Source organism: Taeniopygia guttata, chromosome 2 (genome assembly GCF_048771995.1).
Source record: "Taeniopygia guttata chromosome 2, bTaeGut7.mat, whole genome shotgun sequence".
Taxonomy (NCBI): Eukaryota; Metazoa; Chordata; class Aves; order Passeriformes; family Estrildidae; genus Taeniopygia; species Taeniopygia guttata.
Window position 1 is genome coordinate 5,566,854 of NC_133026.1, and position 25,217 is coordinate 5,592,070.

At 41.9% G+C, this 25,217-nt stretch overlaps 1 protein-coding gene across 5 annotated transcripts in view; it reads left to right on the forward strand.

The window, feature by feature from the left end:
- The window catches only part of LOC100221337 (sodium channel protein type 5 subunit alpha), a 217,043-nt gene that overhangs the window by 89,687 nt on the left and 102,139 nt on the right, over positions 1-25,217 (forward strand). For 4 of the 5 annotated variants that reach the window (XM_072925296.1, XM_072925295.1, XM_072925297.1 and 1 more), the window contains exons 9-14: positions 1,171-1,312; positions 2,954-3,151; positions 6,958-7,131; positions 9,555-9,956; positions 18,382-18,514; positions 22,060-22,298. In XM_072925296.1, the coding sequence (XP_072781397.1) occupies positions 1,171-1,312; positions 2,954-3,151; positions 6,958-7,131; positions 9,555-9,956; positions 18,382-18,514; positions 22,060-22,298 (1,288 nt within the window). The remainder of the gene's footprint in view (positions 1-1,170; positions 1,313-2,953; positions 3,152-6,957; positions 7,132-9,554; positions 9,957-18,381; positions 18,515-22,059; positions 22,299-25,217) is intronic. The other variant, XM_072925300.1, reaches the window with a different exon arrangement.

Sequence of the window (25,217 nt, forward strand, 5' to 3'; positions counted from 1 at the left end):
ACTGGTGACATGTCCAAAATCCCTCATGTTCCAACCATCCCCAGTTGTGGCAGCTGGAATTTGCAGGGAATTGAACCAGGTTCATCTCTCTCTGAAGGATTAGGTGAACAGGGAGAGCTGGTGCAACTGCACATTCTGCTGAGATCTGCTTCTCCAGATGTTAGATGCTTCTCACCAATTCCCAAATACCATAGGGCCCCAGGGCACTTGATCTCCCACTCTCTTCCTAGGATACATGCAGAAGAAAGCTTTTGCATATTTCTATCTGTTCAGTTTCTAATGAAATAATACCTTATTTTTTGGAGAGTGGATTCTGATGTGCAAGAGCTGTGGGGGTTTTTGGCTAATCTGTTCTGAGACAGAGGCTGGCACCTCGACCCAGGGTCACTTCTACCTCGTGTTTCACTTGATGATGCAGTTCAGTGCTTACACAGTACCACTGAGAGCACTTTTTATCTCTTCTGGCATATGGGACTAGAAAATTACTTGTAAAGAGCCTCAAAGGTTAATGAGAGCCAGCGAAATTCGTACTATCTGCATGCCATTTAATACAGTAATCTACAAGACACACAAGGAAAGCGTTTCCTGGCAGAAACAGAAAAAATGTCATGACCCCAGACTGTGGCGGTGAGTGGAACAAAGGGCTGGGTTTCTTAGATTAAACATTTAATCCTTTGTGGGGTGAGCGAGGTCAGGCAAAGGAAGCAATCAGGAAGGTGCTCCAATAGCACAGGCTGGTGGTGTCTAGCTACTGTCAGACTGTGTAACCAAAAGAGCAGTTCACCATCACAGTGTTACCTGCAACTGTAACAGGAGACACCAGGTTTTTGAGTCTTAATTAGGAATAAGTGCCAAGAGAAATCATATATAAGCACCTGATTCCAGTCTATTCAAAAATTTGTGAAATGCTAGGTGATTGTTTGCCATTGCAGCTCCTGCTATGATTTTTATTTTCCTGTTTATCCTTCCAAAGAAAAAGTAAGGTTGCCAAGACCTTGGATATTGTGAAGTAGCATCACCTCTTTCCTGTGTTTTTACACAGTGAAGGAGCTTACCATGGATGACCTGTGCTCTTAACCAAGAGCATTGGATGTGTTTCCCTGGAAATCAGTTTCTCCATGCTGGAGCCATCTAAGGTGCATCTCACAGATTGCATTTCATGTTTTGCAGCACGTGCCCTGAGGGATATATATGTCTGAAGGCTGGGGAAAATCCTGACCATGGTTACACAAGCTTTGATACTTTTGGCTGGGCCTTTCTCTCCTTGTTCCGTCTTATGACTCAGGATTACTGGGAACGTCTTTACCAACAGGTATGAGGTCATTTTAGTACTGTTTTAGATTAAAAAATATAAATAAAGACATCATCCTGTCACAGTGGTATATACAACAATTAAAGACAAGAAAGAATTGCTGGTTTTTAGGTAAACTGTGCTTTGTGTATGTTCTAGAGAAGGATAATCAGATGTTCTGGAGAAGGACAATCAGTCCCCCACTCTAATTTTCTTAAGAGTGATGATATCTGAAGACATTAGGCCAGGTGTCTGGGGAAATTGAGAAAAAGTGGCACTGAGAGAAAGACCCTAATTCACTTGAGTCTCAATGAAGTTCACCACTTAAGGAAGGGAATTGGGGATTTTTTGGCGGATGATGTAACACAATCTTTGAGTCCAGCTCAAGAAAAGGCCAGAGAAGCACCTGTGTTCTTGTTCACTTGGATATCTGGTTTTGCAAGGTGTGGTGATGAGCACAAATTCAGAAAATGGCAAAACTGTGTGATGCATTTCAGTTCTCTCTGCTGCAAGCTCTCCATCATGGACCCCTGACAGACAGAGGCACAAACAGATCCAGACTCAACTCACAGTCACATACAAGGTGGTCTCTGAATAAATGCTCATTTCAGCATGCATTTCCTGAAATGTGTGCAAACCCCAAAGAACTACATCTGCCAGTTTGGTACTGAATTACATTCTCTATCCATGAAGCCACTGCTGCATCTCAAACCTGCCAAAACTGGAAGGTGATCATATGGAAATCAGGGGATGACTTTGACAGAACTACTCTGAAGGTACTGAGGTAAACATTGCTGAAGATTTGGGGGATTTCAGCTTCAGATACAGCCAGTTACAGTTTCAATTCAGGAAAATGTAAAACAACGAAACTGAAGATCCTTTGAACAGCTGTATTCACTTGCTTGACAAAGAACTACGTGTACAGCTCTGGAAGACATAACCTGTCATGGCAAATAAGGGTGAACATCGCTCTGTTTTATTATTTGACCTTATACTATCACACAGTGTTTTCTGTCAGTAGTATCAACTCACTGAGCATGGGGCCTATCTGTTACATATCTGTTACACATAAGCTGTCCCCCTAAATTTTGATTATGCCAAAAAATCTGGTGAAGAACCAGGGAATACGTTCAACAGAGCCCAAGGTTTGGTTCTTCTCGTCCTGACACCGATGTCTCAGTGATATTTGGGTGAGTTGCACCCTAAACATGTATTTTTCTCCCTGAAAAAGGATCTGGATTGTAGAGATCTGAAGGGATCCAACATGAATCCCACTTGGATGGTTTCTACACACTAGACAAAACTAGATTGAACTGTGGGGGAATTTTTCACTGCAACTGACTCTAATATCTATTCTAAAATAAAACCAGCAGAGATATTTGGTACAGGAGGAAAGCATTGAAAGCAATATTCTTTTAGAAATTAATTCACTGCAAGGCACACAATTTTTGATTAAGGTATAAAAATTTATTGGTGAGGAGATTATTTCCTTGTATGTGGTTGTCATTTCTCATCAAAGGCTTTCTGTTTGAACTATTAACAAAGGCTGAATTCAATTATATTATAAACCTAATTTTAAAAGAAACCCCTTCCTCTCTTTATTTTTTTTTTCCTTTTTAAAAACATGGTAAAGCAGTGTTAATTTTACTTTTGCACGTACAGACTCTCAGATCTGCTGGGAAGATCTACATGCTTTTTTTCATGCTGGTCATCTTTCTGGGCTCGTTTTACCTGATCAACCTGATTCTGGCTGTTGTGGCCATGGCATATGAGGAGCAGAACCAAGCCACGATTGCTGAAACAGAGGAGAAGGAAAGAAAGTTTCGGGAAGCCATGGAGATGTTGAAGAAAGAGCAGGAGGTCAGTGAATTATGTGACATGATTAGCCTTGAGTGACTTGAACAAATGTTACCTTGGGATTCACATCCTCTTTATTTTACATTTGTGTGATAACCAAAGTAAGAGTTTGCTTGAAAGCAGTTTTATGTTTATTGTACTGCACAAAGTTATTGCAATTTTTTGTGTGTGTGAAAGAAAAATTACACTTCTCCCTCTTAGGAGCGGGGCCATTTGGGGTTTGCATATCCAGAAGTGTAATGGTTTAACCATGCGACGTATGCCAGCTGAGAAATTTAATATAGTTTGACATGTGAGGTGTTTTAATGATGGCAAAACAACATCTGCATTTGAGCACAACCCAGCTGTTTTGGTAGCTCAGCCAGAGCCCCAGCTAAACCTCCTTCCACCATCCCTTTAGCACATTGTTTTCTTCACTGTCTTGCTCAATCTGCTGTAAATCCAATTGTTTGGTAATCAAGGTAAAGTTGCAGATTAATCTCTTTGAAGCATATACAGCTTTATTCCTGGAAAAGTAAACAGGCAGACCTTGAGGTTAAGATCTGCAAATTATGCAAAGGGTATGGATTTAATGTTATGTCATAAATTTAAACAAACCAGGGAGGCCAAATGGTGGATGTAGCCTTATAGCCTTAATAACAGTATTTAATTTGCATGTGGTTTGTGTGGGGTAGAAAGCTTTTATTAAACAGCAGAAGAGAACATTTTAGGTGCTGTGAACAAGAAGACAATAAGAAAATTAGTCTGAAATAACACATAGCACTGTAGTTCAGAGAAATAAATCCTTGAAACACAATATAAACTAATATACATAATTTTCTTTTGGGTACATATGGCTTCAGGGCCTAATCCAAAGCCCATTTAAATCCTTGGAAAGAAAATAGAAAATGCAATTCACTCTTGACAAAGTGCTAGTAGTGGCTTATGAATCATTTAAGTCCTTTTAAAGATCCTCTTTGATAGTTTAAGTAATAGGTAAATGCAATTTAGTCCATATACAGCCACTTTGAATAGAGTAACTCTGCCATAACCTAAGGGAACAAACTGAGCTCCAGCTCGTACCTATTTTGTACAAATTTTCATGTGTATTGACTCCGGCTGAGCTCCTCCTAATAACAGTCAACTTTGGTAGCCCCAGCTATAATTAAATATATTTAAGAATTTCATTTTGAAGGCTTGATTTCAATTAAGCCTGTGTGTATACAAGAAAAAAAGGAACATTAAGCCCAGAAAGCATAATGTGTCAAAAAACAAAGTTGCCCCTGAAAATCTGAACTTTTCCCATTTGTTTATATGCTTTGTAATAGAGTCATTTCTTCAGCCAGGCATTTCTCATCTTCCCTGTGCAGTGCAAAGGGTGGACAGTGCATGACTTGAGAGCAGCTCTTTGCTTTCTCATCCTTTGTTCTGTTGCCTTAGGTCAGCTTGAGCAAAATTCCCGGCTCAGGCAGTCAAAGCCTGCTTGGAACAAAAAGTGACTAACTTCCTCCAAGGTTTTTTAGAGCCTCTTGCCATTGCTCAGACTCCATGTGCTTCAAAAATGCTCATTTCTATTTGCAGTATTCCTGGAGTATTATCCTGGTTTTGTGGGAAGGAAGTTGAGGAGTGGAGTGATTTGGGTCCGTGATGTTCACTAATGGAGTTCAGTAATTCAAATCAACTCCTGGCATCTCAAAGTAGACATTTGGAAGAAGAAGCTCAGGAAAGGGAATTGGGTGGCTGCACCATGGAGCTTTCAGATGTCCTACTGAGCTATCTCACCCCAGTCAGAGCTACTCAGTTTTAATCTGGTTCTCCAAACCTCAGTCAAGATTTTGGTTTTTACTTTCTCACTGTACCACTAAGTTCTTGCCTCAAGAGCTCTCTTTTGCATAATCCTCATAGCAGAGCTCATGTGAACTAAGCTTTCCTCCCATCCTTCAGCCACCACCTGTCCTTGCCAGGTTGTGCCTGGTTCCACACACCTTTCCTGCCCCTGGAGTTGTTGCAGAGGGTTGCAGGCCTGCAGTGCCTGAGGAACAGGACATGGCCCAGCACAGGAACCCAAACAGAACCCAAATGGGTAGATAGGCAGGACGTGGGGACATCCTCAAGCCCAGGCTGGATGGAGTACAGAGGAAGCTGGTAAGGTGTCCCTGCCCATGGCAGCAGCGTTGGATGAGCTCTAAGCTCCCTTCCAACACAAGCTGTACTGTGCTTCTATGGTCCTCCATGCCATGAGGAGCAATTCAGCCCAAATCCTTTTTCAGTATCTGAGAGAGGTATTGACTGCAGAAACAATTCAAGCAATAGGTAAGAAAATGATAAGAAACTAAAAATTAGCTTATTTTGCAGTATGAGTGCAGCATGATTAGTACACAAACTGCAATATTTTCTAGATGAACAAATTATGACAGCAATCAAAAAGGAAAACCAAAACTGTTCAGTCCAGCTTTTATAATGTACAGTATAAAGGGAGCAGAAATATAATTGATAGACCTGCTTGGGGACTATCAGTCAATTTATACAATTGGTCTAACACATTCCTAAATCTGAGCTTAACACCAAAAGACTTGCCAAATCTTTATGAAGAGAAACCACTTCAGCATTGCAATTAAATCAATTGACTCAAAAGAAAAAAAAAAAAACAAGAAACCAACCAAAACAACCTAGACCAGTGTCTGAGCCCTCCTCCTCTCTGCTCTAAGCAGCTTGCTTATGAAAGATATTTCCCACAGGAATTAAGTTTTGTTGTGCTCTCAGCTTGATAGAGCTACTGCTACTCCTTGAAATACATGATTGATTCTTTACACGGCTGTTAAGTGCCTTCACTTTCCTTGGACTGATGCCTGTGGGAGGAAGGGAGTATTTTGCAGTGGAGAGATGATTGCCTGTTTGATTCTAGTGGCTTACAGACAATAGCACTGAGGATTCATCTGTTTCTCCTGTTCTGGGGAACCGGGAGAGGCTTTTTTTAACAATTCACTCTGTTCAGGTGTTTCAGCTGGGGGCTCTGCTTTGGGCTGGTCTCCAGGCCACTGATGTGGCCAGCACTGGTTCTCCAGCACCTCCAAACCTGACCCTTGTGTCCAGAGTCCCCTCACTCCTCCTGCCTGGGCCCCAGCTCTGCCAGCTCCTATCCATCCTTCCTCCTGGCTGCTGATTTCCTCCCAGGGCTGTGGTTTTGGTGCTCAGGCTTTGGAACTGGGCTCCTGCAGGGCTCCCAGCAGCTGGTGTGTTATCTGCCTGCCCCTGCAGAGATCCCAGCAGATAGCCAGCACAGCATGGAGGCACAGCAAAGGCCACCTTATCTCCAGTTCAGCCCATGGCTCTTTCTTTGCATCTCTGGTCGCAGCTGCCTGCGCTGCCATCGGGATAAGTGTTTACAGAAACGTGCCAGCTGAGCTGCCTGCTGCTCCTGGCATCCCTCTGTGCAGGGGAGGGAAAATCCCAGCAGCCAGCTGGGCTGCCCTGCTGTCCAGCCCTTCAAAGCCCTTCAAAGTTCCAGGAGAACTTTAATCTGAGGTTCCCCAACCTGAGATTTTTCTTTGCCTGGCACCAGAAGTGTTACTCCAGAGATGTGTGCACGGCTGTGCATGCCGGCTGTTCCTTCATGATATGCCAAACACTCTTGTGTGGGAACCCCACAGAAAAAAACATCCTTTTATGCAGCCACTCCTAAGTTTTATGATTCTTTATCTCCAGAATTTTTTAGTATCTCTCCTATACAACCTTAAAATTTAAAATGAAAAGTAATTTCTAAGCGGCAGTAGTTTTCACTGAAATCCTGAAATAACAATATCTATACCTTCTATAATCTTCTGATTTAGGCACTAGCAGCTAAAGGAATTGATTCAATGTCACTCAGCTCACTGGAAATGTCACCTAAAAGTGCGAAAGAAAGAAGAAATAAGAGAAAGAAAAAGAAATCTTTGGGGGCAGATGAATATGGGGAAGACCAAAGGAATCCCAAATCTGACTATGATGATGGTCAAAGGAGGATGGTAAGCCTCAGTCTGAAACATCACTTGTTCCACACTGTACTTTCCTGGACAGACCAAGCTCTGAGCAAGGCAATTTAAATTGAAACTTTCAGAAGAAACAGGTATTTAATATCTTAACTGATATTAAAATAGCAGATACAACATACAGTCTGTGCTAGAACAGTGGAAGGAAACATATTACCACTTTATTTTTTTAATGAATTTAAAATGCCCATTAAACATTTTTATAAATCTAGTTTTTTTCAATTTTTTTCCTTTTTTTTCTTTTTTTTTTTTTGCCTCAAGATTACCCTCGATCTGGTTTATTTTCTTTCATTCATCTGATGATATCTATCCTATCCCTGCTAGAGATAAAAAAAAATATCTTAATAGAAACCTACAAGGCTTAAAATAAAAAGAGAGGAGGAGAAAAGGAGGAAACTTGTCTCTGAGGGCTTTTAAAATATTATACAAAGGCATTATTAACATTTTTATAGTCTTTTGCTAGTTGCCTCCAAGTCAAAACTTTGTGGCACTTGTTACTACTTTCTATTGCAGGGAAGAAAAACAGAGTGACAGTGTTATTAAATAAGATTTTATGTAAATGTTCCTGACATGCATGAATATGAATCTGCCCATGCTGTATGTATCAAGGGATGATAAATAGCTCCAGATAATTTCTCTTTGTTTAACTGAGGGCAAAGTTTAAATCAGTTTGTTTTGTTGTTTTGAATAGCCATGTAATGGGCTAAGTCATTTTCTATTTTGTTGTCAGTGAATTTAGGGATACTTGGCAGCCATAAAAAGCTCATAGAAGACATGTAAGTGGTGTAAGTAAATGTGACCAATTAATGACTCCTCAGCTCACAAAATTTACCCAGAGCTGGATTTCTGTAGATGACATGCATTTTTTAATCCAATTGTTAATGTTGTTGTCTCATTGGTCAAGAGGGTTGCATATCAAATTGCACCATTTCTAAACCCAGAATTGCTCTTTAGCTTCATTCTGGATAGGTTTCAGGACACCACGTGCCAGAAGCACCGTGGATTGGAGCTGTGCATTTCCAGTTTATTTCTCAGATTAATATTCCTTGTTTTCACTTTTCGCCCCTGGATGTCATATGCATGAGAAGCATGGGAGACACATTTCAAAGCTGATAGTAAATCTTCTCTGCAAGGCTGTGTCTGGCATGGTTGGAGGGAATAAGGCTGAGTCATCATTCAGATGCTATCTTAGCAGCTGGAAGTGTGTTGCCATCAGAAATCAGTCTCAATGACTGTGCCATGGAAACCCAGGCATGGATTTCTGACCAGCTGAAATTTGGTTGCAGTCCAAAAGCTCTGTTTTTAGTTAGAAAGAGCCTGGGTTTTGTACTCCTCCATGTACCAGTGTCACTAAATAGCATCATTACATAACTCAGTGGTGTAAGCTACAGGACAAAATAAAATCAGGCTTCGTTTGATGTGTCTGGTTTGTGGGTGCTGTGGCAATCTGACCTCTCTTCATAGATACTTGGCTCATGGGAAAGTTCTGAAGAAACTGGAAATTCTGTGCAGGCATAAATTCAAAAATATGTTCTGCCTAAATGCTCTTACTCCAGTAATTTCCTCTTTAGAAAAAAGAGAAAGGGGTAGACTTGAATTCCTTAGACATTTTCTGAAGATCCCTTTTGCTCTGCCGGATTTTAGGTGTGTTTAGTCCTTGGCTACATCTTGCTGATGCTCTGGCAGAGTTGCAGTCTCACTAACTGACGTCAGAGTGGATCGTCAAGGCTGATATTTAAGTGAGGGAGACTGCTGTGTACTGAGGTTACCTAGCCCTTAAGCAGCCATGTGCATTGAGATAATAATTTTACAAACTAATAAACCATATCCCTCTTCTTGCTCTTGGTTTGTTTTTGGTTTTTTTTCTTTTTCTTTTATCACCTTCTTCCGTCGTATTCTGCTTCTTCTTCTTCCCTCTTCTTCTCATTTTCCCTGCAGTTCATTTCCTGCCCTATTTCTTTATCTATTCTTCTCCCACTGCACTGTTCCTTCCCTAGCTGTAATGAAGATGTGTAGTGATGCAGTAGATTGGAGCTGGATCCCCTTCCCTGCTCCTGTCTTCCACTCCTTGTGCTGCCTTCCCAGGTCCTCTGGCACTTGTCCCATGGGGGGGAGTAGAAGCAAAGGAAGTATCACACTGTGACCTGAATGCCACCTTGACCCTTCCTATTTCAGTACATCTTTAATTGTCAAGTGTTAGACAAATGCCTACAGGCTAGGAATGACTGTCCAACCTCTTAACTTTGCGGAGCCTGAATACCTGTAATTAAGTCTCTCTTTCTCTGAAGCGCTTGGTTTAAAATGGAACATACTGCTCTCCCCCAGAACTTCCTCGCTCCTGAAAACATGTTGCAAAATGTTGTTTCTCTTTCCCCTTTTTCCTTTCTGGGGGTTTCCAGACTCTCCTTGGCATTAGTTATGGTCCCAGTGCAAACTTGGTGAAGCGCAGAACCAGCCACGGAAGCGTTTTCAGTTTCCGACTCCGTGGCAGAGACACTTGCTCCGAGACAGATTTTGCCGATGATGAGATCAGCATCGCTGGGGAAAATGAAAGCCACCGGGGCTCTCTCTTAATTCCAAGATCTGGGAGGCGTCCAAGCGTGCAAAGTCAAGTGAGCCATAGTTCTCACCCTACTACTCCCAACTACACCCAGACGGGCAAAAGGAACAGCTCAGTGGATTGCAATGGTGTGGTTTCCCTGATAGGAGGAGGCACCGGGGCACTCAACCCAGACCCTACTTCTCCTGCAGGGTTACTGCTCCCCCCAGTTATTATGGAAAAGCCTGGGACAGGCAACCTGGTGAGTACTTTAAAACTTTTGTATGTGATTCGCGCTCTCGTTTCCTTCTAAATGTTGTTGGAGATTGCTGTAATTTATTTGCACCATATGGAGTCTACAGTGAGAAACCCAGACCCACCATTCCAGCCAGGTGGGAAGACAATGAGTTAATTCACAGAGAAATATGTGCTTAGTGCCTCATCAGGGAGGTTCATGCCTTCTGGTGAGATTTTCTCTTCAGCGCTATCAGGAGGCAAATACCTAAATCTTGAGTTTGACAGAGACTTTATTTTCTTGAAGGGACAGATTTAAACTTGATTTCTTTTGACTTTTGAATACTTGACATTGTCTGGTGGATAGAAAATTATGGGTTTTAAATGATTCAGTCAATCTTGCCATCTTGAGACTGTGTTTTCTCTTGCTGTTTGGTCTCTGTTTGCTTCTGACCTCTGGTCTTCTCTTGGGCTACTTGAGGAGAGCTGTTCCTTCAGTCCAAAGGTAGTTCCCAGAAAGGTTTAGCATCCACTTCAAATAACACCCAGGAAATATCAGCAGATGACCAACAGATTTCAGCCCTTTTGCAGATTGCCAGCATCTTTGTTGCAGAGCAGCACCATGAGATGGTGGTTTTGGAAACAGCTGCTACACAGGCAATGTGGACAGGTTGCTAGTTTGAGATAGTGGGAATTTATCTTTTCTTGTGTAGATAATATGCATTGCAGCTCATCACTCTCACAGTCTTTTAAATGATGGAGGTCACTACTACAGTCAGTGTGGGCAGGATTCATTTCATTTTAGGGATCAAAACAGACCAGAATTAATCTCTCTCCTTGGAAATGCCTTTTGCTGTTCACTTTAACCACAAGTCTTAAGTTAGGTGAGATAAAGCCCACTCAGAGTAACAAGGTGCCAAAACCAGGTTACGTTTGTGGGGTGAAAAAAGCAAATGTGATTATAACATGAATTAAGCAAGGTATCTCCTAAAGAGAAAGGTGAGTGTGATGGATCCCAGCCGTGGTGTCAGATTATCAGTAAATTGAGAAGCATTTTTTGTGTCTGGAGCCAAGCAGCTTTATTCCTTTCAGGGTTTGGACTGAATTTTTTTCCTCACCTATCTGGGCATTCCCTGTAGTTCTGCAAATAGATTCTCACACCACCATGAGAGAAGGGGCCATGCTACATGTGGGAAACTGGTTGGTGTGAGAATTATCTGTTTTGTTGTCAGTTTTGAGACTGTTGGTTCTTTTTCTTATGTTCACATCTTCCTTCATTTAGGACTTTGGTAATCCCACTTTTACTCTCTGTGGACAAGGATGATCAGTCCTGAGACAATTCTGTAAACAGCTGAGCAACAGAAATGCTGTTTGTAGATATGGAAGTTTTACTGGATTTATCTTTGTGGAAAAAAAAAAAAAAGAAAGTGTGTATTAAAGGAGCTGGGGAAGAATATTTGTGCATCTGTTAAAAAAAAATTCTGAACCGAAGTTATAAGACCTCAGTAGATAAGTAGAGGATGTCCCCTTTTCTCTGTGAGGAAATCAGCTCTGCAGGCTGCTGAGGCTGTCCCAGCTGTCAGAAAAAGCTTAGCAAAGCACAAGAGCACTCAACCCTTCACAGAAAATATCAGTGTTTTGCAGGATTGGGTCCTGAGGTGACAGGGAGGCTCTGAGCTCTGCTGGCATTTATTTTCACTTGTGGGCTTCCTGCCTTTTGAATAAATGGATGTTGGAAATGGATTCTCGGGGTGGGTGAGCTCACTTGGTGGCTCCCTGGCCATCTAGGAAATAACACCCAGGCACTACAGTAACAGATGCTCATCCAGTGGTGCAATGTGAAGGATGTTGTGTCTTTTGCAAAACAGCTTTGGTATCTAATCTATCCAGAAGATGTGAGCTGGAGTTAAAGGCTGATTGGCAAGGGGCCCATTGCTGTACAGATGTATTCACTGCAGGAGCCATAAGCACTGGGCACAAACGTGCAGCCTCAGCTGTGGCTCAGGCAGAAGGAAATAGCAAATCTGACCCCTCAGCATGCTTGGAGATAAATCAGCATGTTTCTTGGCTTTGCATTTGATGATTTTCACCTTTTTCACGTTAAAATTTGTAGGTGAATTTGTTCTTTGCTAGCAGCTCTGGTTTCTTTTTATAATCTCTTGATATGTTTGGGGAAGGTAAAAGAAAGATGTTGCAGTTACCTCATTAACCTCTCTGGCCCTTCTGCTGTTATGTATTTTGAGCAAGTGTGAGCCCATGGTGGAAAAGGACTCACTTGGGCTATCTGTTGTGTCTTTCATGAGCAAGAAATGAAGGGACAGTCCATGAAAATGCATCACTGTAACGTGGCTTAAGCCCTGACTTGCAGCTTCCTGAGGTGTAACTGTGGCTTTGCTCATGCAAATGGAACACCTGGGTAGATGGAGGTGGAAAAAAACCACAATTTACAGCATTAGATTTTTGAAGATGCACTTTTTTAGGTCACTGATGCTGAGTAGTATCAGTTGAACATAACACAGACCCATCAGACTGCTACTAAAGGGGGGAGATCACTGAATTCTGATTTGGGGAAAGCTTGGAGGAGCACTTGTGACTTAAAAGACAGAGCAAACATCAAACAAGATCTGACCATCTCTGGTTTTGCATTTTCACCCTGTAGGCCTTCAGCCACAAATAGTGACTTAGCCCATAGCTGTCACAAATTATTCCAAAGTGGGTCCTCCTCAGGTTCCTCCAGAAAAGCACGGTCATTAACCACTTTTGAGCATTTTGGCCCGATCAGCTTCAGCAATATTCACCCTGAACTGTTTACCCCAGGCAAAGTGGTTGGGTTGGGACCACAAGGAACAACTTCCATGCCTTGTGTCATTGCAACTGTCCCCAGTCCTAGCCAAGGGCCATTTCCCCATGGGAATGGCTGCAGGTGGCAGCTGAGCTGACGTGGAAAACATCTGTGTAGTTCAGCTGCCATCTCCCAAGAGAGAAGTGGCTGCAGCAGTTTATCCCACTATTCAGCTGGTGACTCAGAGGAGTGACATCCTGGCACTTGGCTGCAGAAAAGCATGTAAGATAAAAAATCCAGTTTCAAATGCTCTTCAGATGGCCTTGAATGCTTGGCACAAATGGATGAGTGGGTTTCCATGAGAAACCAAGTGTGTCTGCACTGTCCATCTCCTCTCCCTAATTCCTAAATCCAGCTGAGGAAAAGGGGAGGGTTTTAGGTGCTAGAGCCCATCAGTCTCATCAGCTGGGGAATCTTGATGGCCATCAGGTTTGCTGATCATGGTCAGCGTGGTCCATGCTGAGCAGCCACTTGCCCATGGGCTCATCTGCATCAAAGTAGTCCTGAAAGTCCCCAGGGGCTTCAGTGCACAGCCTGAGCAAGAGGGGGACATCCTACCCTCTGCAGGGAGACTTTGCTACAGCCATGGGTGTCCCCATGCCACAAGAGAGTTCCCACAAGGAGCATTTTGGGGACCTGCACAGAGGGTTCAGTGCCAGGAGGGCTCCAGACAGAGAGCCTCCAGAGGTGATAGGAAGAGCAAAGTAGTGCAATATGGAAGTGTGGTCTGCAAAATCCCTTCTCAAAACCAGGTCTGGGTCCAGCAGTCATCACCTGGAGGGGAAGAGCAACATGTGGTCACGTCTGAGGGGTGCAGGGACCTTGTCCCAGGAAACCCATGGCAGGTCTTAGTCACTCTTCTGGAAATCCAGGGGACTCAGGGCTGTCCTGTTCTCCCATCAGCTTTCTTCAAGTGGTGCAGCTGCTGATTTTATCAAATTTATCCCAGTGTGTAAATAAGACATAAGCAGGACTTTGTGACCATGCTAGACATTCTAATTGTTTTTGTCTTGACATGAAACTGAGAGTTTTAAAAAATTATACATTTTTACACTCCTGCTTATTGCTGGGTGGGATTTTGGCTTTTGTCTTATTTAGATAAAGTCTATATATTAGGTAAGTAACTTCAGGACACACAACAACCTAAAGGTTCTGCACCATCCTGCAGTATTTATTTGTGGCTTTGCCTTGCTCTGTTGTGTCTTGGTGTTTCTTAGTTAAGAGGTTAGAATAACACCTCCCTTCACAAGGTATTGATAATGCTTCAGCAGAATTTGATTTAGTTTATGAGCTCTTGCCCAGAGCTCAATTTATCCATGGATTCTGATGAGGCTGAGTGAGATCTCACCTGTGGTTGTCAAGAACTTCTAGAGGGTTAAGGAACACACAAAACACCATCTCTTCTATTCTCCTAAATCCAACTGGAGCCTTTTTCTGTAGCACTCCAGGGAAATCACAGGAATTTTAGTTTAACCTGACTTTACAATTATTCCAGATGTGGAAGTGGAAGAGAAATGGATGCAGGAGTGAAGAGTGGTGTTTTCCAAGTGGGCACAGGCTGTTAGGTAGTGATCCCCACTGCTTTGCTGTCCCTGGGGCACCTCCTCACCAGAGCTTCCCATCAGTCCAGGAGCAGGGCAGGGCAGCCTGTGACATGGTTTTGGGATGGGCAACAAGGCTGGAGTAACCTGGGGTCACCCTCTTGCACAAAGAACCATTCCTGAATTTCCTCTTGGCCACGCTCATGCTTTCTTTTCTAGGAAACTTGAAATTCTGGGCATTACTAGATTGGCAGGAGGGAAAACACCTGGAGAGTGGCCAAGCTGTTTATCAAGGGACTGAAATAAAGATTAAGGAATGTATCTTTAGATTATATTAGTTTTTGTGATATTATTTAAAAATAAAAACAAACAAACAAACAAAAAAGACCTTGCTTTTTGTTTCAGCTAAGCATAAAAGGCTTTTGCTGACCACATTGGTTTGAGGTTTTCATGTTGATCCTAAAATCACCCTGAGGTAAAATTTTTCTCTTTCACTTCTTGCTGGTGAAAAGGGAAAGTGTTAGCAGTTTCCATGTTCAGAAATAAAGGTCAACAGAATAAGTCATCCAAAAATCTTCCAATAAGTTATGTGGATAAAAGCTCCCTCTGATGCTGTCATACAGAGTTGTCACCACAGCTCTGGTTTCTGCTCACTTCAAACTTTGCTTTTGTACATCCTAAGTGTGAATCACTTAGATTTGGTACAAATATTTCAAACTGTTTTAGTTTAGTTTAAGCATCTCTTTAAATAGTCAAGCATCCCCAAAATTAGGTGGTTTCTTTTTAATGCTGTGCTCTATTATGGCCACCTCCAATTTCATTAAATATTTGTGCTGGTGCCTTACTGGGTCCATTGCTCATGGTGTGGCCTGTCTACCTTTTTCTGCTTGAAAAATTTTGAAGTGTACAAGGAAAATGAAACCTGTCCTGGTCCCCAAAAATGGTCTTTAAAAATGCTGCTATGTTGAAGTCTATCTTCACATAATCATTTTGACATAGTTCAAAACTGTAGGCAGTGAGAAGAAAATATCCCTGTTATGCATCCTCATTTACATGTAAATTACTGGATAGTATATTTGTCTCTATAGAATTTAGCTAATCCAGAGGAGGAACATTTCCAGTCAATCAGGGGGCAACACAAATAATCTTATCCTGCTGGAGGTGTCTATATTTAACTCCACTGTGATTTCTCATCTGGATCCTAGGGAGACTCCTTGCATAACTGTGGGGACAGCTGTTATTTTATGCTTAATTTCTATAGAAATACAAGTACAATGAGCAACTGTGCCTGTGTGTGTTCTCTCAGAGGTGATAATAGCCTTCATGCTGCCTGCTTGTCCAATTCCTGGAATTGTTTCTGTGTCACAGTGCAAAAGCTGCCAGTTTCGTGTGTGACTATCAGCTATCTCTATTCTAAAATAAATAATAATAATATAAACCCAAACCCACACATATCTACTTTTTACATAGAGCAAAATCTTCTGACCTTCCTTAAGCAGCTTTAATAATTTTAAGCGATTCACCTGGAGGGAAACTTTCTTTCCTGGAAAAATTCTTCCTAGTAAGGGGCAAAGTGACTACGTAATGGTTTTGCTGCTCTCTTGGCAAATCTTTGCCCAGTGGCACTGCCTGCCACACTCTGTGTCCTCTGCTCTGTGCCAGGTGCCAGGGGGCTGGCAGGGAACAGGGGCCTGACTTTATTTAGTTAAATAAATGTTTTAAAAACAGGAAGAATTAACCTCAGAATGTTTTTCCTTTGGGTTTCTACCACTTTGCAGTTGTGAATAAAAGGTGGCCTTCAGATAAAGGACTCTTGGGAATGAGGTTGTCTGATGACATGTTACTGGTGCATCCCACACTTTAGGTCAGATAGGATGGGAAGATATTAGACCTTAAAAAGACTGAAATAATCCACAGAGATTTGAAATTTGAGGTTTTCTTATGGTTCATTTTACAGAGACAAACTTGTGGTTTGGGGTTTTTTCCTATTTTCTTTACTTTTCTTTTTTTTTTTTTTTAATGTATTCTACTTAAAAATTTGTTTTTCTTCACCCTGTCTAGCTATTTATTTTTGGTACCATGTATTTGTTATGTATTCCAAACTGCTGTGAATGATTATGCAATTTTGTAGATGCTTTCTTCATTAATAAAACATTTGTTGTTTCATTGGTTTTTATTGGATGTGTTTGAGGTGGAGGAAATCAAGCAAACTAATGCATCTGAAGCACCATTCCTGGTATTCCCTGGCTCCTAAGCCAAGGAGAGAGGTTTTTTTTTTTTGTTGTGTATGCCTCTCTTTGAAGAATTTCTGATTATAACTTTCCTTTTGAGATGACTTTGCCAGTAACTCAATGGGCAATGAGCAGATTCAGTTGAATTTTTCTTTAATAGAACATTTTGGGGGGGAGGGGAGGGTAAGGCCATTTTGGAGCATTACTGATTTTCTGGCCCAGCTAATGTTTTAAGTGCTTGCTTTCAAAGTCCTTACTCTTCTCTGGCCTTGCAGTGATTGGTGTTTTTAACTGCAGTACTTGAAGTGACCTGGGCCTGCATCCTGGTTATAATTTTCTTTGTCAACCAGTGGCCAAACATCTTTGCCCTTTGCTGGGGATATCCCCTGCCCTGAAGAGGTCACTGAGCTTGTAGAGGTTCATCACCTTTTATTTCTTGCTTTTCTCATGGAATTGCCTTTCTTGAAGAGCATTTTTGGTAGAGGAATGGTGGAGAGGAGGGCTCCTGTGTCCCTGGGCACAAACAGCAGAGCTGTGGAGCTGCTGATTTTTGGCACATCTTGGTTGGCATTCCAGGTGCTGATCGGGGGGGTCAGGGCCATTTCAAACCCAAGGGATGAGAAGATCCAGAAGACTGAATCTAATTCCTGTAGCTCATTTGTCTATGGAGAAACTAAAGCAGCTACTCTAATATCTGAATAAACCAGAGGTTCTCATTTGTAGGGATTTCTTCTCCTTTCCTGTTTCCTCGAGCTGTAGCACAAGAGCCACCAGGATCCATCCATCTACACCTCTCTTGTTCCACAGTGTCTCAGACCTCACAGATGCTTGAGGACCAGGGCAGGGGCTGTTAAACATTTATTTTGGGAAGCTGAGGGTCTCAACCAGGAGGTCTGTGACAGAGAATGATTTCAAACCTGGCTTTTCCAGATTCTTGCACCTCAACCATTTTTGCTTCCACTTGATTAGGATCTGGAGGAGTAAACCAAGTGGGATTTGTTCTCTATATAAAGTGGGAGCTTGTAATAATAAAAGCCTTAACATCTTGCTCCTCTGAGCTGACAATATAAAGTGTTTAATGCAGTGTGTGTCTTCAGCTATGCTGTATTTTTGTCTGACTTCAGAAACCCAAGCCTACAAAAAGAAAAAAACTAATTTAAAATGAGACATTAAACAAAGACAGTTTGGGAGTTCTGTTTTTCTGGTATTTGATTTCTTTGGGATTTTTTTTTTATGCTTTTCCTTGAGAAACATGAGAACAAGGGTTAGGTTATTTATTTTTCCTGAGAAAAAGAAGTTAAGTCTCTCCCCTAATTACAGAGCTTCAGAATCCATAACACCAAAGATCACCACAATGACAATATGTTCCTGAGATTTGGCAGTGTTTCAGGACAAGGAAAAACATGTGTTGGGGAGTCAGTTTGCTTGGTATGATATCAGAGGTCTGCAATGGAGCTGTTACCCACGCCCTTTTCCTTTTCTAGCTGTATAATTAAATACTTAACACTTTTCAGAAATAATGGATTAATTAATGTAATTAAGCAGGCCTTCTTTCACAAGTGAAGAGCATAGGAAAGCAGCACTGCTATTCCTCTGGCATCGAAAGCCTTCCTTTATTTTCACCCACACTTTACATGAAGGTGAAGGGCAGAATAAATTTTCCAAAATTGCTCAAAGTGCCATTTCCAAAAGCTGTGCCCCACCAGAATGCCTTTAACTCAGAAGTCAGTGAGCTTTAGACTCTTCAGATGACAAAACTAATGCTTAGGCAGTTTTGAAATCTCTACCCAGTATCTGCCTTGGTTTTACTCTGCTGATCCAGTGTGTTCCTTTAAACAGACCTCCCCCTCGGACGAGGCAAGCAAGAAACAGCTTTTAATGCCCCACCGGCCCTCAGTGGACCACTCAGATGAGCCCTTTCAGAGGCAGAGGGCAGTGAGTGCTGTCAGCATCATCACCAGTGCCCTGGAAGGTAAGAGACATCCTCAGTTTCCCAGCTCAAAACCACATCTGTGTTAAAAGACAGGAAAAAATGTGACACAAAATGCCCTGATATAATTTTGAGAGAAGGCACTAAGGAGAATTATTGCAACCCCTATAACAGAGGCAACACAATCCGTATCTTACCCATGGACTTGCAAAAATCCAGAGAAAGTGCCACATAATCAGAATTGGAGGGGTAAGATTTAAGATTTTAAGATTTAAGTGCTGTCATGGTGTTAGATGTGCACAGGGCTCACTGGAGTGCAGAGCACCAGGCTGGTTTTGGGTCACTGTGTATGTGCTGGTGTCTCATCTCTCTGGGGCTGGTGGAAAGCCTGGCACATGCAGAACCTCCAAATTGTGGGGGAGGAAAGTCCCAAAGTCTTTTTCACAAGAGGGACTCTGCATTGTGGTGCGTGTTTGAGTCCCACTGTGGAATCTGAGGATGCTCAAAGGACGGCTTTACCCACGCAAATATTTCTCAACAGCTTTTTCCACTGCTCTTCTCATGAGGTGCAGGAGCATTTTCCTCCTCTGGGTTTTCATAGGCAGGAACTTTGCATGTTCCCCTTGCAAATTTATTGAGAGCAAGACAACTCAGAGCAAGACCCCCACATTCCCAGTGTTTTGACTTGTAGCATGAAAAGGCTTCCTACACTGTCTCGTGTTTCCTATACTGCAAACAAGGATGAGAGAGAGGAGGCAGCACCTAAGAGCACAGAAAAATGTCACTCAAGAGCACAGTAGCAAGGGAAATTGTGGGTTCTCCTGCAGCCTAATTCTCTGTGTGACTGATGGATAGGGACTCACAAACAGGAGCTGGACATTGCCCAGTGTGAAACCACAAAGCCCCTCCTCTCCCTCAGTTTTTTACCCTCCCCTTGGTTATATTCAGCAGTGTTGTGGCCAGAAGATGTATTTGTGTCTGAATGAATAAAGAGCTGTGTTCTTAATAGGGAAATAATTTGCTTTGGTGTATTCCAGTTTTTAATGTACTCTGCAAAGGTTTTATTTGTTTTCTGTGGGGTTTTTAGAAATTAGCTTTGTGACTGATTTGCTCTCTTGCAATGTGTTAAGAATGCTTAAAAGACCTGGACATCTGGATTTCTTGTTTATTTAATGGTATTTTTCTATTCCTTTATATCACAGAAATAGTGACCATCCAGGCTAGAATATCTTAGAGGACATGGCACTCAGGAATGTGGTTTAGTGGTGAACTTGGCAGTCAAGGGATAACAGCTGGAATCAGTGATCTTAGCTGTCTTTTCCAACCTAAATGATTCTATGTAGAAGAAATCCTTATTAAAGGTTTCCTAACTCCCAGACTTTGACTGGTCATTGAAATTGAATACATGTTAACAAGGAACATCAGATCAGAATAAAATATATCACAGGATTTAACTATATTCATGGCTGTAAGATTTGTGCCAAACTTTGAAACAGCCAGATCAGAAATCCCTTCCCCTTTTCTTATTTGGTTTCTGCTCTTAGCTCTTGGGCAGTCAACAACTGTCTGTTTTTTCCAGACATTACAAAGCCTTGCAGAAAAGAAAGGACATATCTCTTTTTAAATTTAAAACTAAGAGGAAAAACATCACAATGCTGAATGTATTTTTCTGATCATTTTTTACAGTATCAGAAAAAACAGAGGCTAATTTTACTTTTTCCTTTTTCAGATATTAAAAAAAAAAAAATCTTGTGTTTTCCAAAGATCCTATTTACTGGGAAAGGATGTGGATTCTTAATTAATTTAAACCATTTTAATGCCACATCACTGCCAAAGTCATACCCTCCTCCTTCCCTTGCTGTGTTCCTGCACTTTGTATGATTGGTTTTCAGCTGGATCAACAAGCAGAACCAGCTCACCCAGAAGAGCACAAAAGCTGGTAAAAAGACAGAGAAATAACATGTGGCTGAGGCTGAAACCAAACCTTTTAGCAGCAACCTGGACTTAAAGGGGCTTATGTTGTGAAGAATAAGAATATAGATCAATGTGTGCTAGATTTACCTGGAAAATTAGATCCTTAAGGAATTGACTGCCCTAAACTCCTTATTGCTTTCAGAGGCAAGTTTCAAAAAAAAAAAAAAAAAAAAAAAAAAAGAAAAGAAAAGTATTTTACATTGAAATCCAGGGTTCTCAAATAATTATAGGGTTACCTGTAAACTCTCACTTGGAGGCTGTAAAAGTCATTTCTTGGGAGGAATTTAATTTCCTAAAGATCTCAGAGTAGTGTAGATGTGTGTGCAAAACCTGTGCAGGTAGGACACCATATGGTCTTTTGAAAGCTTGATGGAAAACACCGAATATCACAGTTCTGTTGTCCTTTGAAGAAAAGTGGGTAAAGAATCAGAAAATCTGAGGGAAAATTCTCCAAGATCAGCAGGTCCAACCTGTGACTGAATACCCCCATGCCACCAAACCATATTGCAAAGTGCCACGTCCACTCAGTTTTTGAACATTTCCAGGGATGGTGACTCCATCTGTGCTTAACCACTCTTTCAGTGAAGAGATTTTTTCCCAGTATCCAATCTGAAGCTCCCCTGGCACAGCCTGGGGTCATTTCTCCTTGTCCCAAATGCTTCCTGCCTTGGGAGAGGAGGCTGTTTATGAACTGATTGAAATAACAGCCTTGGCTGAAGTTTTCCTGTTATCAGTGCAGCTTCTAATTATATAGACTAAAACCATAATACAGCATTCCATGCCCATAAAGGAATCAGAAAAGGAAGGCATTGAACAATTCTGCTGATCATTGTCATTTAGCCATTGACTGTCTTTTTTGACTTTTTTTTTTTTCACCATTTAACACAAATTATATTTATGAAGCTATTTCAATTCTTTTGGGCATAGGTAAGATGAGCATGTAAAAGTGGTATTACAGCAATATTTTAAGAGCACCTTTAAAAAGCACATTTTTAGTAGTGTTTTGAAACTGGCTTGTGTGCTCCCTGATTTTGTCTGTGGGCCTTTCAGAAAAATCAGATATTTAATGCCTTTTGGGATTGCACATCAAGGACAGAAACTCTGTTGACAACCAGTGATACTCTGGTCCTCAAGTACTTAAATCAGCTTTAAATCTTGGATTTAAGCTCTTTCATCTCTTATCTGCTTTAAAAGGTATTACTTAAGATACTTTGAAAATGTGACTGGGGAATGAAAAATAACATATTCCAATCTAAGTTAAATGAAGATAGCGTAGTTTGTCCATTTGAAATTAGCAAATGGAAAATAGAGTAAGAATCCAAGCTTATATATAATTCTAGAGTTCACATATTTAGTGTGATTCTCACTTTTTGCCTGTGACACTTTTAAAAGGTTTTTACTTTCAGAACAGGTCACTGTCTGCTAAGTGCAGGTCAACTGGCTAAAACCCCAAAGTGTGTAATTTGCCAGCCTGTTAGGACAGGAATATTTTTATCTTTGAAAAAAGTTTGAGGTAATTTGTGAGTCTTCCTCTGTTTAATGAGTAATTTTAAGTGTTCTCTTGTGGTATAACTCAGTGTGAATTGACTGTGACTTTGCTGCTTGTGACTTAGAGCTTGAGGAATCGCACCAGAAATGTCCTCCCTGCTGGAACCACTTTGCTGTTAAATTCCTCATTTGGGATTGCTGCCCACTTTGGCTTTTAATCAAGAAATTTGTCAAGTTTGTGGTAATGGACCCATTTACCGACCTCACCATCACCCTGTGCATTGTGCTGAACACGCTTTTCATGGCCCTGGAGCATTACAAGATGACCAAGGAGTTTGAGCACATGCTGTACATTGGCAATTTGGTAAGTGAAGTGCCACCTGAGGGGTGAATTTCCTGCTTTTTAAAGTTTTGACCATGGCTTGGGAATGTCCCATTTTGATAACTGCCAGCATTGCTTTACATTTGGCAAGCAAGTCCTCACAGCCACCTTTTTCTGCAGAGAGCTGAATGAAGTGTCTATTTTTATCAAGCTAACATATTCTGATGTTATTAGCCATGGTTTTGGGCTGTTCCTGATAGATATCTGTTTAAGGAAATGAGATAAGCGAAAGGTTAATCAGCTTTATTCAGGATTTCTGGTAAAGCACCCATAAGGCAGCAGTTCTTGGTGACTAATAGTGACTTTTATGTTAAAACAGAAACCTACAGAAAAAAAAAGCAAGGCAAAATCTTGGAGGGAAATGGAGTTGTGTTTGACCATGGGTTGATACCTATGCTGGAAGGTGCCTGTAGTGCATCTTCTACATGTGGTGGGTGCTATGAAAACCCCGGGGCAAAGGGGGCAGGGAGCAGAGCACGGCCAATGTTTTGAGGGGAAATTTAATGTGCAAATCAGAGCAGGTGGGTGTAGAGATGCAAAGCAAGCAGAGACCACACTTGTCCAAAGAAAAGCAGAGGGACAGCCCACAGTCAGGCTGCAGGGACAGCAGAAAAGGCTTTCCAAGGCCAATGTGATAAAATTTGTGGCCCAGGGGGGCACTCAAAATGGAATCTTTTTCTTTAATCATCTTTCTCTGAGTCATGTTTAAAAGTTCCCATGTGTTACTGTTTTAAAACTTAATGTTTAGAATCCTTTTAATTGTAAAAGAGTCTGAATTAGAAAAGGCACAGGCCATCTAGCTATGGCATGGTGGGATTGCCCCTAAAATGTAGTGGTGGCAGCAGAGATATCCTATAGGAACATAAGTGATCTGGAGAATCTGGAATGTGGATGCTGCTAAGTTTGCATTTGAGGAGCTCACAGCAGAGGTTCAAAAAGCCCTTTATTTCTGTAAAAATATTTGTCCTGTTTAATGCTAGCATAATCACAGAGGGTTAGATGTGACAGGCTGCAGAGGCTGCAGTCTCTCAAAGCTGGATTCATGTCACCTGATTTTAGGTATTTACAGCCTAGGAGTCTGTGCCAGTTGTCTTTGTCTCTTTCTAAAGTCAGTGAAAAGTAATGAACAGTTTCAAGCCCCACGAATGTGCTGTTGTAGTGACATTTGCTTTTGGATAAGGTGAACAGTGGCCTGCAGGGCTGTGACCAGAGTAGCCACTGACCAGGGTGGGAGCACAGAGACACTGCAGATGTGAGACCTGCTTCAGTGAGAAGCCTCCCGTTCTGGCAGGTTTGGCTGGGTAGTAGCAATAACCAGGCATTTTGTATCAGTCCTAGAATACAAGATATAACATATACACTTAATTTTCTTTACCCTGGTGCTTGTTATTTCTAGCTCTGGCCTTCCATGGGCAAGTTGAGGTTATTCCCCTGTTGGAATCTGTGGCATTGATGATTCCGAGGTTGTAGAAAGTCTCTGTCTTTCTGCCCCATTGCCAAAGAAGAAGCCATAATTCGTCTGTGCTGGTTTCAAGGTTGTTTATTCTGTTTATCTCTAACATGTTCTGCTGCCCTGCCGCAGCTCTGTCCTGCAGGGCAGCGTGTGGGGCTCTGCCCTCAGTGGGATGGTACAAACATTAAATACCAGAAACTACCTGTGCTGGATTTACAATAACGTGCCAATATCTGTCACCTACATTGAACAGTGTGTCCCCAGCCTAAACCAACAGAAAAATGCCAACACTACAGTGAAACATGGAGGGTATGAAGAAGGAGAAAAAGGACAAGACACACCCAATTTCCTACATCTTGTCTCCTTTGGACCCCTAATCTAGAATCCTAAAATTTTACTTTTGCACCCGTGCCACACTTACTTATTACTTATATCAAACACTCAGAGCTTGTAATTCATCCTGTAAGATTGAAAACTCTTTTCCATGGACAGAGATCACAGACAGTGTCTCTGGGGGCTCTGTCCAGGGGGGTTCCTGACCCCTGCCAGGGTCCCAGACCTTCCAGGGCAGCCAGAGGGAAGCCCTGGATTCCCACATTCCCCTAGGCTTTGGGACCTGTCTCCAGTTTTTCAGCTGATGTGTCTTGGCAAATCTCCCTGTGTTGTGCTAAGCAGAAATCCGTTTGGGTCTCTCTTGCTCCCAACCCATGCTCTTGCCCTCTGCAGAAGGCAGTAGATAAGGACAGCTTGGAAATCATCTTACAGGACTGCACCCAGCTTCACTTTGCAGCCAACATTCCTTCTTGTTGCTCAACAATTTGTGGCCTTCTAAGATGACTTGAAAAAATCCCTTTGCATCCGTCAAAGCAGGTTGCAAAGCTGCCACTTCCCTCTCTGGCACTTGGGATAGTCAAGGTGTCTGCTCCTCACTCTGCTTTTGGCAGATCAGCTTCCCCCTTTGGAGACCACAGGCAGTGAAACTTTAGCCCTTGGCTTCCCTCCTGCCAACACAGCTCCTGTAGGCTTGCCAGGGCTGAGCAGGGCTGTGCCAGGTGCCATCAGGAAATTAGACAATCAGTAGAGACAGGAATTTTTGCCATCAGGGAAATTTTGCAAGAGACTTTTCATTTTTCTTTTTTTTTTCGTAGAGAGAGAAATTTTACAGAGCAAATATTTGCAAAATTTTGCCAAAAAAAGAGAAGAAAAATCTCACTGTGGGTTTTTTAGCACTGCCTAGAGCTGTTCCTTTCCTTTGTGCTAAAGTGTAAAGTAAGCAAAACAGCCTGCCTGCATTTTTTGTAGCAGGCTGATGGCTCGGGGCTCCCCTTCTCTTGAGATCCCAGCTTGGGTCTGTGAGAGCCCAACCTGTCTCAGCTCACCCTCACCAGCTTTACTAAACCCACACATAACTGGATTAATTGTGAGCAGAGCAGGTCAGAGAAAGGTAA